The sequence below is a fragment of the Nerophis ophidion genome, linkage group LG25 (assembly GCF_033978795.1).
Source record: "Nerophis ophidion isolate RoL-2023_Sa linkage group LG25, RoL_Noph_v1.0, whole genome shotgun sequence".
NCBI classification, from domain to species: Eukaryota; Metazoa; Chordata; class Actinopteri; order Syngnathiformes; family Syngnathidae; genus Nerophis; species Nerophis ophidion.
Genome location: NC_084635.1, coordinates 20646132 through 20660698, shown reverse-complemented (window position 1 = coordinate 20660698; position 14567 = coordinate 20646132). Strand labels below are relative to the sequence as shown.

Genomic DNA, 14567 nt, shown 5'->3' with positions numbered 1-14567 from the left:
GCCACTGTTTAATAAATACAGTTTAGGTGAATTGACTTAATTGTGGTTTCCCTCTCTGCATGAAAGTTTAAAATGAGCATATATTATTGCAGCATGAACAAGAATGTTTTAATGTAGACACATAGAATCATCATACTGCTGTGATTATATGTATCAAGTGTTCATTCAAGGCTAAGGCAAAATATCGAGATATATATTGTGTATCGTGATATAGCCTAAAAATATTGAGATATTAAAAAAAGGCCATACCGCCCAGCCCTAATGCAGGGTGACCCATTCTTCAGTTGAATTCCTACAACCTGCATTAACGCATCAACTGGTGATTGGGGATGAAGATGCTACCAAAACACATTACGGAATATGAAAATTGCCTTCAGTCTTCTGTAGGTAATGTCAGCAGGCTGATGCAGGTTTGCCCACATTTTGAAATTCAAATTGGGCTTTCCAAAATGTGCCCAAACCCATTACAAAACACGCTGAAAATCACTACTGTGTCTAATTTTGGGCCGAGTTTTACCTGTAAACATAACTATGATATAACTGCCAATGTTGTCAGCATTAAAGGGGCCCTTCACAGTCTAGAACAAGACGTGTGTGACAAAGAAATTCAGCTACGTACCGAACGGTGATGATAGCGCATGGTGATGATAACGTACGATTACACCCTTAGTTCGATTGTATGATGTCGTTAAAGAGTTTTCAGTTTCACTGTAGCTTTGGGTTCAGTTTTCTCATCTGTTCATTCTGGGTTCCGTCATACGCAGATGTGAGACAGCACTATCAGAATGCTTGTTCTGATTTATTTGAAAACAGAGAAAAAAGTGGCTCCTCAGGAACCAATCCAGGATCTCCAATCCCGGTCCTTATTTCTCTTATTTTGTGCTTCCTTGGATGCAAAATACACATTTACTACCTTGCTGAGGGTCCACTTCTCTTCTTATCAGCGTCGCTCCTAACAGGTTAGCATGTCCATGGTTATTGCACATGTAGTGATGTTTTTAATACCAAACAGGCACTTTTTTCAGGTGTTTGTGGTCCAAGCTTTCACACAGTTGATTGGCAATGATGGACAGAGTGTCCACAAAGTCTCTACATTTTATAAGAATATTTGATTACCGCATTTGCAGACAAGACGCTACTTTTTTCCTACACTTTGAACCCTGCGGCTTATACAACCATGCGGCTAATCTATGGATCTTTCTTCGCTAACCGCAGTCAGGGGGGTTTCTTGCATCTTTCTGTGTAAATATCTAATTTTACAGCATACCGTATGTATACAGTGGGGCAAAAAAGTATTTAGTCAGCCACCGATTGTGCAAGTTCTCCCACTTAAAATGATGACAGAGGTCTGTAATTTTCATCATAGGTACACTTAGACTGTGAGAGACAGAATGTGAAAAAAAATCCAGGAATTCACATTGTAGGAATTTTAAAGAATTTATTTGTAAATTATGGTGGAAAATAAGTATTTGGTCAACCATTCATAGGTCTCACTGATGGGAGGAAGTTTTGGCTCAAAATCTCACAATACATGGCCCCATTCATTCTTTCCTTAACACGGATCAATCGTCCTGTCTCCTGAGCAGAAAAACCGCCCCAAAGCATGATGTTTCCACCCCCATGCTTCACAGTAGGTATGGTGTTCTTGGGATGCAACTCAGTATTCTTCTTCCTCCAAACACGACGAGTTGAGTTTATACCAAAAAGTTCTATTTTGGTTTCATCTGACCACATGACATTCTCCCAATCCTCTGCTGTATTGTCCATGTATCCATTTTGGTATAAATTCAACACGTCGTGTTAGGAGGAAGAAGAATACTGAGTTGCATCCCAAGAACACCATACCTACTGTGAAGCATGGGGGTGGAAACATCATGCTTTGGGGCTGTTTTCCTGCAAAGGGAACAGGACGATTGATCCGTGTTAAGGAAAGAATGAATGGGGCCATGTATCGTGAGATTTTGAGCCAAAACCTCCTTCCATCAGTGAGAGCCTTGGTTGACCAAATACTTATTTTCCACCATAATTTACAAATAAATTATCTAAAATTTCTACAATGTCAATTCCTGGATTTTTTTTCACATTCTGTCTCTCACAGTTGAAGTGTACCTATGATGAAAATTACAGACCTATGTCGTCATTTTAAGTGGGAGAACTTGCACATAAGTTGGCTGACTAAATACTTTTTTGCCCCACTGTATATATGCAGCATATAATCCTGTGTCTAATAAATGTAAAAATATTCATTTCTCTTAGAATTTTTTGGTTACAGCTTGAATTACGATGCGCTCTATAGTCCTGAATGTACGGTAAATACATTTGTTAAAGTTTTTAATGGAATTGCAAGACTGCATCTAAGTGGGTCCCTAAATCAAACATATCCTTGACTGTGTCATGTCTGGGATCATGTTTTGTTTAAGTTATGTTCCGTTTAGTTTTTGGACTCTTTTTAGTTCCTGCTTTTTCACTCCCTTGTCTTGTTTCCATGGTTACCCATTAGTTTCAGCTGTTCCACGTTTGGACTCACACACCTGTCACCAATCATGTCACTGTTATTTTAAGCCTGTCTTTTTCTGTTGGTGGTTGTGGCGACAATAACTCGGTTGGACTTCTGCTACCCATGTTACCATAGTTCCATGCCAAGTGAGTTTTGTCTATTTCCCTGTCACAATAAGTGTTTTCGTTTTCATGTCCATAGCTTTTGCCCAAGTGCTAGTTTATTGTTTTCAAAGCCGAGTTTGTTCTACGCCTTGTGCGTGCTTTTTGTTTGCACCCTTTGTTCCTTTTTTTATAGTAAAATTAAATCATGTCCCTACCTTCACGTCATATCCACTCCAATTTCTTTGCATCTCGGTAAAACAAACCCTGCCATAGTCCACGACATGACAGACCGGTGGATTGGAAGGGATGTCCTAATTAACCAGATAATACTTTTGTGGGATTTTTTTCTATAGGCATATGTTAAATATATTCTGCATCAAACAAAGGTATATGGAGCATTAACGATCTGAAGCACAACATAATATTTTCTCCATTGATGAGGCTATGCATGAGTAATTATGGAAAGAAATGGACTACAGTATGGATATTTCTGCTCTTATAGAGGTATATTAGATAAGACAAAACTCCTCTCTGCCTATCCATTTGCTTTTGTAATATATTTGTTAAATCACAACAATACTTTTTGGACATGATGTACTGTAGAGCAGGCCTTTTCCAAGCGTGGGACAGTGAAATCATAGAGAGTACCAAATTTTTGGCTGAGGAAAAATGTCCTTCATAGTTCTGACAGGCAGCTAAAGTAATGAAAAAACAGCCAATTGAAACCTGACTGCTTTAGAAAAAGAAAATTCAACCTAAATGTGCTCTAATTTTTTTTTTTATATGACTCGGTTACCTGCCAACAGGAATTTTTGTTTGTGCTTAGCTTGAGTGAACTTTAAGAAACATACAAATCAGAAGTCCATCAGTGAAATATATAACTGTTTTTCAAAGTGTATTAATTCTTACAATCAAAAATATACAACCTGAAAAGAAAGACAAATGATTTATTATAAAATAACTGACAATGTTATCAGTAAGGTAACTTACGTGCGTCTGAAAGCTGCTCTGATGTCAAAGCCTTCAGTGGCACAAACCTCTGGAATGGAAAGTTATTTCAGACACAAAGCATTCAGGAAAATGTTAAATGTAAATGTTAAATTTGAAATCCAAATGTTATTGTGGGGGGGGGGGGAGGTTTGCCTGCGGACCTGCAGCGAAGCCGGGTGTGCTAGGACTGGCTTCCAGATCAGCGACAGGTGCGTAGATGGGCAACCTGGCCCTGCTTATCTAATCACCTGTCGCTCTGTTAAAAGGCAGCAGCCGGGGAGGGGAAGGGAGTTGGAGTTGGAGCACGAGCGAGAGCGAGAAAGATAATCCCAATTAAGAGCATATCTGGAATATCTGCAAAAAAGCCATTATCGGACATCTCTGGACTCAACACGTATCTTTAAAAGGGATATTTATATTCGCCATTCAGATTTAAAATTTGTCTTTAACATTTATATCTAGGCCTTCACGGTGGAAGAGGGGTTAGTGCGTCTGCCTAAAAATACGAAGGTCCTGCAGTCCTGAGTTCAATCCCAGGCTCGGGATCTTTCTGTGTGGAGTTTGCATGTCCTCCCCGTGACTGCGTGGGTTCCCTCCGGGTACTCCGGCTTCCTCCTAATTCCAAAGACATGCACCTGGAGATAGGTTGATTGGCAACACTAAATCAGCCCTAGTGTGTGAGTGTGAATGTTGTCTGTCTATCTGTGATGAAGTGGCGACTTGTCCAGGGTGTACCTCGCCTTCCGCCCGATTGTAGCTGAGATAGGCGCCAGCGCCCCCCACGACCCCAAAAGGGAATAAGCGTTAGAAAATGGATGGATGGGATGGCATTTATATCTGACATTTACATTAAACATTAAGCTTAATTTTTTTTTTCAAATTTGACCATTGGATTTAATATTTCTATTCACCATTTAATTTCTACCTAGAATGCAAAGAAAGTGGACTGAATGTGGAAAAAGCAATATCCAGTAAATGGGAGAAAAGTGTGATTGAATTTTGACATCTAGCACCTCATAGGAATGCATATTTACACTGGAGGAATGTGTTAGGACATTGAGAATGAATTGTTTACAACATGCAGTGCATATATCCTAGTGTGCATATCTATTCCAGCAGGGACACGAAGAGGTGAACAAACACACTTACCATGCACAGTCAGCTGAAAATTACAGCTGTCAAATTTGTCCTTGGATAAAACTTCACATCTGTAAGCTCCAGCAAAGTTAGCCTTGGCCGCCAGGATGTGCATCTCAAACGTGTGGACCTGTTTGAGGGTCGATGCAGTACATTTATAGGCGTGTAAGGGACAATCATTTACTGTTCTTACGGTTCACACCCTCAGGTAGTCTACCTTGGTGTTGCGGTCATAGGACTCTTTCAGCTGCAGGTGTTTTCCAGACTTGCTGGCGAGGTCCATCCACTTCCCTTTGAACCATTTGATTGTTGGTTTCTTTAGCAGAGATTCAGCATTGACTTTAGCCACGAATATAATGTTTCCACCTAAACAGGGAAGTACATTTGTCCTTATCATATATATATATATATATATATATATATATATATATATATATATATATATATTTAACATTTGCTTTTAAACCAACATTTTCATTCTATTGTTGGTCATGTTATACCTACTTAACCCAGAGTGGTTTCAAATGAACAATATTACGGATTCGTCACTTCACAGTCAAATCATGTTGCAGAATTAAAAGTCTAATAAAAAGTGACAGACATAAGATCAGGGGTGTCAAAGGTACGGCCCGAGGGCCGGTTCAAGCACTCGGACTGTGTTTTGTCCGGCCCGCAGGATGAGTTTGCCAAGTATAAAAATTAACCTGAAATTTTTGAATGAAAAAAACTGCTGTTCTAAATGTGTCCACTGGATGTCGCAATAGCAATTCTTTGTATCTTTGTAGATGATGCTACATATCTATGAAATAAACCACTTGATGTTAGTACATCAGTGGAGGAAAATGATCCAACTACATAAATAACATACTATAATTTGATTTTGATGCATATATGTTTTATTTTGATGGACTGCAAATTAACAACAATGAGTTGACTGATGTGTAACGATTGCGGGGCATTGTGATGCGGTTCTTTCTTGATGCAGTCAGGCTACGGACACAGCCTGAAGGTAAGAACCAAAGATTTATTTAATAAATTAAACAGACTATGAAACAGAAAACGTCGCCTGAGGCAAAGGCAAAACAAACAGAACTAGCATGGGAGCTAGAAAAAAACAAAAGCGCTAGCATGTGAGCTAGAGAACAAACAAAGGACTTAGCGTGGAAGCTAGCTGGTTGCGAACAGGAATTCAAGATCGGGGTCAGAGTCATCACTGTTGTGCAAAACACAAACTAGGAAGCAAGGTCGAATCAATGGAAAAGGCAGGCTTAAATAAGGCAGTAATCACAATGCAGGTGCGCGTCAAGAAACAAGTGGCAGGTGAAACTAATAAGTGACTATGGAGACCAGCTCAAACAAGGAAGTGCAACCAGGAACTAAGGCAAACATTAGCAGAAACATAGTACAAAAAGACTCAAAACCAAAACATAATATGATCCGGGCAGCGGATCATAACATAATGAACATTATGACATAATTTATTCAGAAAATATAAATAATGGCAAATAAAGGTAGAATACTATTAACCGTAACATTTAAGTGTAAAAAAAAAACTAAACAATAATATGATTTGTACAATTTCAGAATGTGCTTGTTCTATTTTTAAACAAAGAAAATAATCTGAAGGTGTCTTTATTTTTAAGTTACCGTGCCATGATTTTACCAGTCCGGCCCACTTAAGAGTAGATTTTTGACACCCCTGCATTTCATTGATAATTACATGCTGGCAACAGACAACAACAGTAGTGGCTATTCTTACACACACATAATTGTTATGACATAACTATGCCAACTAAATTCTCAATAAAATTACCAACTTTAACTTTTAGGTTGCTCACCAACAGCCACTTCTCCACTTTGAGGTTTCTCTGTGAAGAGCCCAGTGAGGTCCTGTCTCGTGTCTGGATGGTGTCCATCTGCATGCACATACAGTACTTTAGCATCATTGCACAGCGTAAATATGTATCAAGAAGGTCATTAACAGATTTAATCATGATAATCCTTCATGGCAAACATGCATTTACAGGGCTGGAACCAATTAGGAGCGATAAATTAGTTTACATTATTATTAAATTTTTTCACAAAACTACAGTCACACTCTACAGGCAGATCGAGCGTTGTACGTAAGGACATTTCGCAAGGAGAGGTGCATGTAAAATAAATGACAGGGTGTTTCAAAGAAAATTTTACCTCGGACCTATTTCTAGCCCTTTCCTGCTCCATCACGGGTAAGATAGATGGATTGATAGATAGATAGTACTTTATTGATTCCTTCAGGATATAATAGCAAATTTCACCAGGGTTTCCCGCAGCGCTTTGTTGTTAAGGCGGCTGCCTTAACAAGAAAGAGCCACCGCCTAAACTAAAGTCTTAACAACAACAAAAAAAGTCTTAACAAGCTGCTCTGCTTAGTTCTGCGTCTGCCTCTGTCAGTAGGTCTCTCCAGCACCCAGCATTGTCCCACCCACACAACACACTGATTGGTTACACGCAGAGCGGTAGCAGCCAATCAGCAGCGCGTATTTTGAGCACATGTAACAGCCAATCAGCAGTGCGTATTCAGAGCACATGTAACGTGGAGCGAGCAGAAAGGTGTTTTTAGCAGGTAAGGCAGCGGACTCTCCCCAAATGATAATAAACACCTCCCAGTCAACTACTAGTAACATTACTATGAGACCGTTGACGTTTTAGAAACAAGCAGCAGCCCAGCTTGCTCGCAGTCCTTGAGGTGAAGGCTAATTAGCTATCAGCGTAACGGTAGCTTTTTCTTTTTCTTTTTTTTTAACTGTATTTATAACAAACATGGCATTTTTATTAGAGTAAGCCAGCGTTTTTGGGTGTTTTTTGTCAGATGCAAAAACATTGCTTAATGTCTTGGAATTAAATTGAATTAAATGAATGTTTCTGACAATATGGAGGATTATATATTGTATCCAAGATTAAATACTTCTCTGAATTGGACTTTAAGACAAAACGAATACGGTCATTTAAAGTACGTTTTCATGGAGGTTAGCTATTGTCATCGTTGACTTCAGGAAGCACCAGTCCAGCCACGCTCCACTCTTCATCAACGGCACAGCAGTGGAGATGGTAAGCAGCACCAAGTTCCTGGGGGTGCAGATCACTGACAATATAACCTGGTCCCTACACACCGGAGCTCTTGTAAAAAGAGCTCAGCAGCGCATGCACTTTTTGCGTCGGATGAAAAGAGCACAGCTCCGTCCCCCCATTCTCACCACATTCTACAGAGGCACTATAGAGAGCCTGCTGACCAAAAGCATCTCTGGCTGGACTGGAGCCTGCAATGCCTCAGACTGGAAGTCTCTCCAGAGAGTGGTGAGGACGGCGGAAAATATTATCAGGACTCCTCTTCCTCCTATCCAGGAGATCGCAAAAAGCCGCTGCCTGACCAAGACTCAGAAAATCTGCAAAGACTCCTACCATCCCCACCAAGGACTGTTTTCACTGCTGGACTCTAGGAAGAGGTTCCGCAGCCTCCGAAGCAGAACCTCCAGGTTCTGTAACAGCTTCTTCTCTCAGGCCGTAAGACTCTTGAACGCATCATAATTAAATTATCCTCTCAACTCCCCCCAAAATGGATTAACTCGCTGGAATAAAAAGACAATATAACATACATCCATAAACGCGGATGCATATGCAAAAGTGCAATATATTTATCTGTACAGTAATCTATTTATTTATATCTGCACCTTATTGCTTTTTTTATCCTGCACTACCAAGAGCTAGCTAATTTAACGAAATGTCGTTCTTATTTGTACTGTAAAGTTCAAATATGAATGACAATAAAAAGGAAGTCTAAGTCTAAGTCTAAGTCTATTGCTGCTTCAGATACAAATACAGAAAGGTTATATATACTCATAATACATGATTGACAAACGTATTTTGTTAAAAGCAAATGGGACCAAAAAGTATTTAATAACAACTTTATCAAATAGTTTTTGGACCCATTTATCATATCATAATATCATTATGATAACGTTTTTATGAAAGCGAATAATTCCCTTTTTTTCCCTGTAACTCTAATGTGCAACATAAATCAAACCATGACTAGAGCTGCACATATGAATTTATGTAAAAAAATAAAATGAAAAAAACACCTGGTGTTTAGTTCACCGCACGTCACTGGTTTGTACTCAGTGTTATTACTTCATCATTACTGTTTACAGTATTCCAAATGCTCACTCAACCTTTAAAAATGTGTAGAAAGTTAGAGTCGACTGGGACTCAAATAGGTTTTGTAATGGGGGTTTCATATTACACAAAATTTTAAATATCAAATTTATTTTCACTGTCATTGCAACAAGACAATATGTGGATGCAGTAAAGGTAGATAATGCACGTCTTTAAGTCAGGGATGTCCAAAGTGCGGCCCGGGGGCCATTTGCGGCCCGCAGCTAATTGTTTACCCGCCCGCCACACATTCTGGAAATGCTATTGCAAAAATAAAAAAGCACATTAAAAATATTGGAATGAGGTGAAATCTAACGTTGACAAAAAGCAGCCATGCAGGCTGTTTTTTTTTTTTTTTTGTCTTTATTTTACCATGTAAAACACATCTTTACCATGAATTGATTAACGTGGACCCCGACTCTAACAAGTTGAAAAACGTTCTCGGGTGTTACCATTTAGTGGTCAATTGTACAGAATATGTACTAATTACAAGTTTCAATCAATCAATTATTATTATTATTTTTTTTGCATTGCTAAAAAAAAAAAAAAAAGACAAAAAATCCATGTTATAATGAATTATTTTCAAAGCTTCAATTAGTTCAAATATTTCATTTTAAAATGTTTTTTGTGGTAAATATTGCCTATATTGTGCAGTTGCCATATATAAACAAAGTTTTCTTTAACAAAAGAGCATAAAACAAACAAAATAATAGTTTAAACATAAAATCGACAGATATATCTGAAGTTCATCTTGTAACTTAAGTGTTGAAAGTAAAAAAAAAAACTAATAAAAATGTATCACTTTCTGAGTGGGGCACCTTTTGGATCCCAAATATATTTAAAGGTATTTTATTCATCTTTTCACTGTGATTACTCAAAAATAATAAAGAATTTGTGACGTCTCGGTGGCATTGTGGTGACGAGTAGTTTTCTCGTGGGTGCAGCGAAGATGGACACAGCGTAAGGTAGGAACAATAATTTATCTATACTAACTAAAACAGTCTAAGAACCAATAACACTTGCTCGAAGGCACTAACAAACAAAACAGAAAGTGCTAGCATGAGCTAGGGACAAAAAACTGAAATAGCATGAAAGCTAATGTACACGAAGGTAGTTACCACAAGGCTGGAAAGAACGACGTCAACTGTAGCGTGAAGCTAACAAGAGTCCAAGAAAGAATATCAAACAAAGGCGGTCTTAAATAGGGAGATAGCTAATCAAGGGCAGGTGCGTGTGATCAAAGGAGAGACAGGTGACACTACATGGGTAACTATGACAACGGAACAAAACCAGGAAGTGCCACAAAGAACTGAGGAAGACAAATACTAGACAGAATGTGATAACAAACAGAACCAAAACCAGAATATGCCATGATCCGAGACGTGGATCATGACAGAATTAAAATCAATGGTGTCCTGCATTATTGATCTTTCAATCAATCAATCAATCAATGTTTACTTATATAGCCCTAAATCACTAGTGTCTCAAAGGGCTGCACAAACCACTACGACATCCTCGGTAGGCCCACATAAGGGCAAGGAAAACGCACACCCAGTGGGACGTCGGTGACAATGATGACTATGAAAACCTTGGAGAGGAGGAAAGCAATGGATGTCGAGCGGGTCTAACATGATACTGTGAAAGTTCAATCCATAATGGATCCAACACAGTCGCGAGAGTCCAGTCCAAAGCGGATCCAACACAGCAGCGAGAGTCCCGTTCACAGCGGAGCCAGCAGGAAAACATCCCAAGCGGAGGCGGATCAGCAGCGCAGAGATGTCCCCAGCCGATACACAGGCAAGCAGTACATGGCCACCGGATCGGACCGGACCCCCTCCACAAGGGAGAGTGGGACATAGGCTAAATACTACATATTTCAGTTTTACTATTAAAAAAAACAAAGAAGTTTTTGACAGAAAAGCCATAAAACTTTTTTTTTTTTTTTTTCAATTTTGATATAGAGATTTACTGCAAGTGTTAAATAAAAAAAATTAATAAAAATGTTATGTATTTTTTAAATTTTAATAACTGAGACCGTTTATGGTACCCGGGACCCCTAAAGGTAAAATACATTTTAAAAATCCATATATTTTGTTATGGTTTGAAAATGAAAAATATCAGAATGGCCCCCGCATGCGTTAATTTTTCCATCTGTGGCCCTCAGTGGGAAAAGTCTGGACACCTCTGCTTTAAGTCATCAATCAGTCTCCAGTAAGAGCCTCAAACACATTTTCTGGAGAATCTAGTCATGGCAAGACTAACTGAATTCAGGATTGAATGGGTCGAATAGCTTACCCTCAGACGAGGGGGCATCGTGGGCCTTCGACTCCTCCTCTGTGGATGCATGAGTGGATGCAGCAGGACGCTGCTCTTCTGACACGTTTGACTCTCCTGGTGCATCAGCAGGAACCTCAGACGGAGTTTCTGTGTTTGCATCGTCACAAAGAGCAAACACATAAAGTATGAGACATACACTCTGTGGCCACTAGGGGGTGGTTGATGGGTCACAAATATGTTTGACACACATGTTGTAATTACATTGTTACACCGGTGTGTGGCCAAATAACGATAACATAAAATGCACATAGATATTTGTTCATTGAACTTTGTTGTGTATTCATTTTTAAAACATTGCTTTTTTTTTTTACTTTATTGTAAGGGTTTAACAAAAGAAAAATAGGAAAATAAATAAACAATAATTACGGTGAATTTCAAACTGTTTAATAAAGTAACGCATGTAAAAAGAATAATGAGAAGACTTCAAATACACTTAAAACACACACACACACACACACACACTAACATATGTATATACATATGCAGAAACCCCGTTTCTATATGAGTTGGGAAATTGTGTTGGATGTAAATATAAACGGAATACAATGATTTGCACATCATTTTCAACCCATATTCAATTGAATGCACGACAAAGACAACGTATTTGATCATAAAACTCATAAACTTTATGTTTTTTTTTTTGGGAAATAATAATTAACTCAGAATTTCATGGCTGCAACAGGTGCCAAAGTAGTTGGGAAAGGGCATGTTCACCACTGTGTTACATCACCTTTTCTTTTAACAACACTCAATAAATGTTTGGGAACTGAGGAAACTAATTGTTGAGGCTTTGAAAGTGGAATTTTTTCCCATTCTTGTTTTATGTAGAGCTTCAGTCGTTCAAAAGTCCGGGGTCTCCGCTGTCGTATTTTACGCTTCATAATGCACCACTCATTTTCGATGGGAGACAGGTCTAGACTGCAGGCGGGCCAGGAAAGTACCCGCGCTCTTTTACTACGAAGCCACACTGTTGTAACACGTGCTAAATGTGGCTTGGCATTGTCTTGCTGAAATAAGCAGGGGCGTCCATGAAAAAGACGGCGCTCAGATGGCAGCATATGTTGTTCCAAAACCTGTATGTACCTTTCAGCATTAATGGTCCCTTCACAGATGTGTAAGTTACCCATGCCTTGGGCACTAATACACCCCCATACCATCACAGATGCTGGCTTTTGAACTTTGCGTCTATAACAATCCGAATGGTTATTTTCCTTTTAGTTCTGGAGGACACCATGTCCTCTGTTTCCAAATATAATTTGAAATGTGGCCTTTTCAGGCCACAGAACACTTTTCCACCTTGCATCAGTCCATTTTAGATGATCTCGGGGCAAGAGTAGCCGGCGGCGTTTCCGGATGTTGTTCATAAATGGCTTTAACTTGCACTTACAGATGTAGCGACGAACTGTATTTAGTGACAGTGGTTTTCTAAAGTGCTCCTGAGCCCATGTGGTGATATCCTTTAGAGATTGATGTCGGTTTTTGATACAGTGCCGTCTGAGTGATTGAAGTTCACGGTCATTCAATGTTGGTTTCCAGCTATGCCGCTTACATTGAGTGATTTCTCCAGATTCTCTGAACCTTTTGAGGATATTATGGACCGTAGATGTTGAAATCCCTAAATTTCTTGCAATTGCACTTTGAGAAACGTTCTTAAACTGTTTGACTATTTGCTCACACAGTTGTGGACAAAGGGGTGTACCTCGCCCCATCCTTGTGAAAGACTGAGTATTTTTTGGGAAGCTGTTTTTATACCCAATCATGGCACCCACCTGGTCCCAATTAGCCTGCACACCTGTGGGATGTTCCAAATAAGTGTTTGATGAGCATTCCTCAACTTTGTCAGTATTTATTGCCACCTTCCCCAACTCCTTTGTCACGTGTTGCTGGCATCAAATTCTAAAGTTAATGATTATTTGAAAAAAAAAAATGTTTATCAGTTTAAACATCAAATATGTTGTCTTTGTAGCATATTCAACTGAATATGGGTTGAAAATGATTTGCAAATCATTGTATTCTGTTTATATTTACATCTAACACAATTTCCCAACTCATATGGAAACGGGGTTTGTATGACTACAGGCCGTGGGGGGTCGCTGGAGCCTATCTCAGCTGCATTCGGGTGGAAGGCTCTGTACACCCTGGACAAGTCGCTACCTTATCGCAGGGCCAAGACAGATAGACAGACAACATTCACACTCACATTCACACACTAGGGCCAATTTAGTGTTGCCAATCAACCTATCACCAGGTACATATTTTTGGTGGTGGGAGGAAGCCGGAGTACCCGGAGGGAACCCATCCAGTCACAGGGAGAACATGCAAACTCCACACAGAAAGATCCCGAGCCCGGGATTGAACCCAGGATTGCTCAAGCCTTCATATTGTGAGGCAGATGCACTAACCTGCTGAGGGACAAGCGGTAGAAAATGGATGGATGGATGACTACAGGCAGGCCAGTCTAGTACCCGCACTCTTTTACTATGAAGCCACGCTGTTTTAACAAGTGACTTGGCATTGTCTTGTTGAAATAAGCAGGGGCGTCCATGATAACGTTGCTTTGATGGCAACAAAACCTGTATGTACCTTTCAGCATTAATGGTGCCTTCACAGATGTCTAAGTTACACATGTCTTGGGCACTAAAATACCCCCATATCATCACGGATGCTGGCTTTTGAACTTTGTGCCTATAACAATCCGGATGGTTCTTTTCTTCTTTGTTCCAGAGGACATGATGTCCGCAGTTTCCAAATATAATTTGAAATGTGGACTCGTCAGACCACAGAACACTTTTCCATTCGGCATCAGTCCATCTTAGATGAGCTCGAACCCAGCAAAGCCGGCGGCGTTTCTGGGTGTTGTTGATGAATGGCTTTTGCTTTGCACAGTAGAGTTTTAACTTGCACTTACAAACCTAGCGGCCAACTGTAATTCCTGACAGTGGTTTTCTGAAGTGTTCCTGAGCCCATGTGGTGATATTCTTTAGAAACTTACATTTCTTTTTGATGTAGTACCGCCTGAGGGATTGAAGGTCACGGGCATTCAATGTTAGTTTTCAGCTTTGCTGCTTACGTGCAGTGATTTCTCCAGATTGTTTTAACCTTTTGATGATTTTATGGACCATAGATGTTGAAATCCCTAAATTCCTTACACTAGGTGGTTGAGAAATGTTGTTCTTAAACATTTTGCTCCCGCATTTGTTCACAAAGTGGTGACGCTCACCCCATCTGTTGAGATCCGCTTTTCGGATTGGCACATATTATTGTTTATTGTTCCAGTTTTTGTATCACTCTGTTGTTCCTCCTGCTTAGTT

At 39.6% G+C, this 14567-nt stretch overlaps 1 protein-coding gene across 1 annotated transcript in view; it reads right to left on the bottom strand.

Moving 5' to 3' along the window:
• Positions 1-14567, bottom strand: part of mybpc3 (myosin binding protein C3) — a 96283-nt gene that overhangs the window by 66156 nt on the left and 15560 nt on the right. The window contains exons 3-7 of the mRNA XM_061887216.1: positions 11215-11343; positions 6567-6644; positions 4946-5094; positions 4741-4858; positions 3592-3640 (exon numbers count right to left, since the gene is read on the bottom strand). Of these exons, the coding sequence (XP_061743200.1) occupies positions 3592-3640; positions 4741-4858; positions 4946-5094; positions 6567-6644; positions 11215-11343 (523 nt within the window). The remainder of the gene's footprint in view (positions 1-3591; positions 3641-4740; positions 4859-4945; positions 5095-6566; positions 6645-11214; positions 11344-14567) is intronic.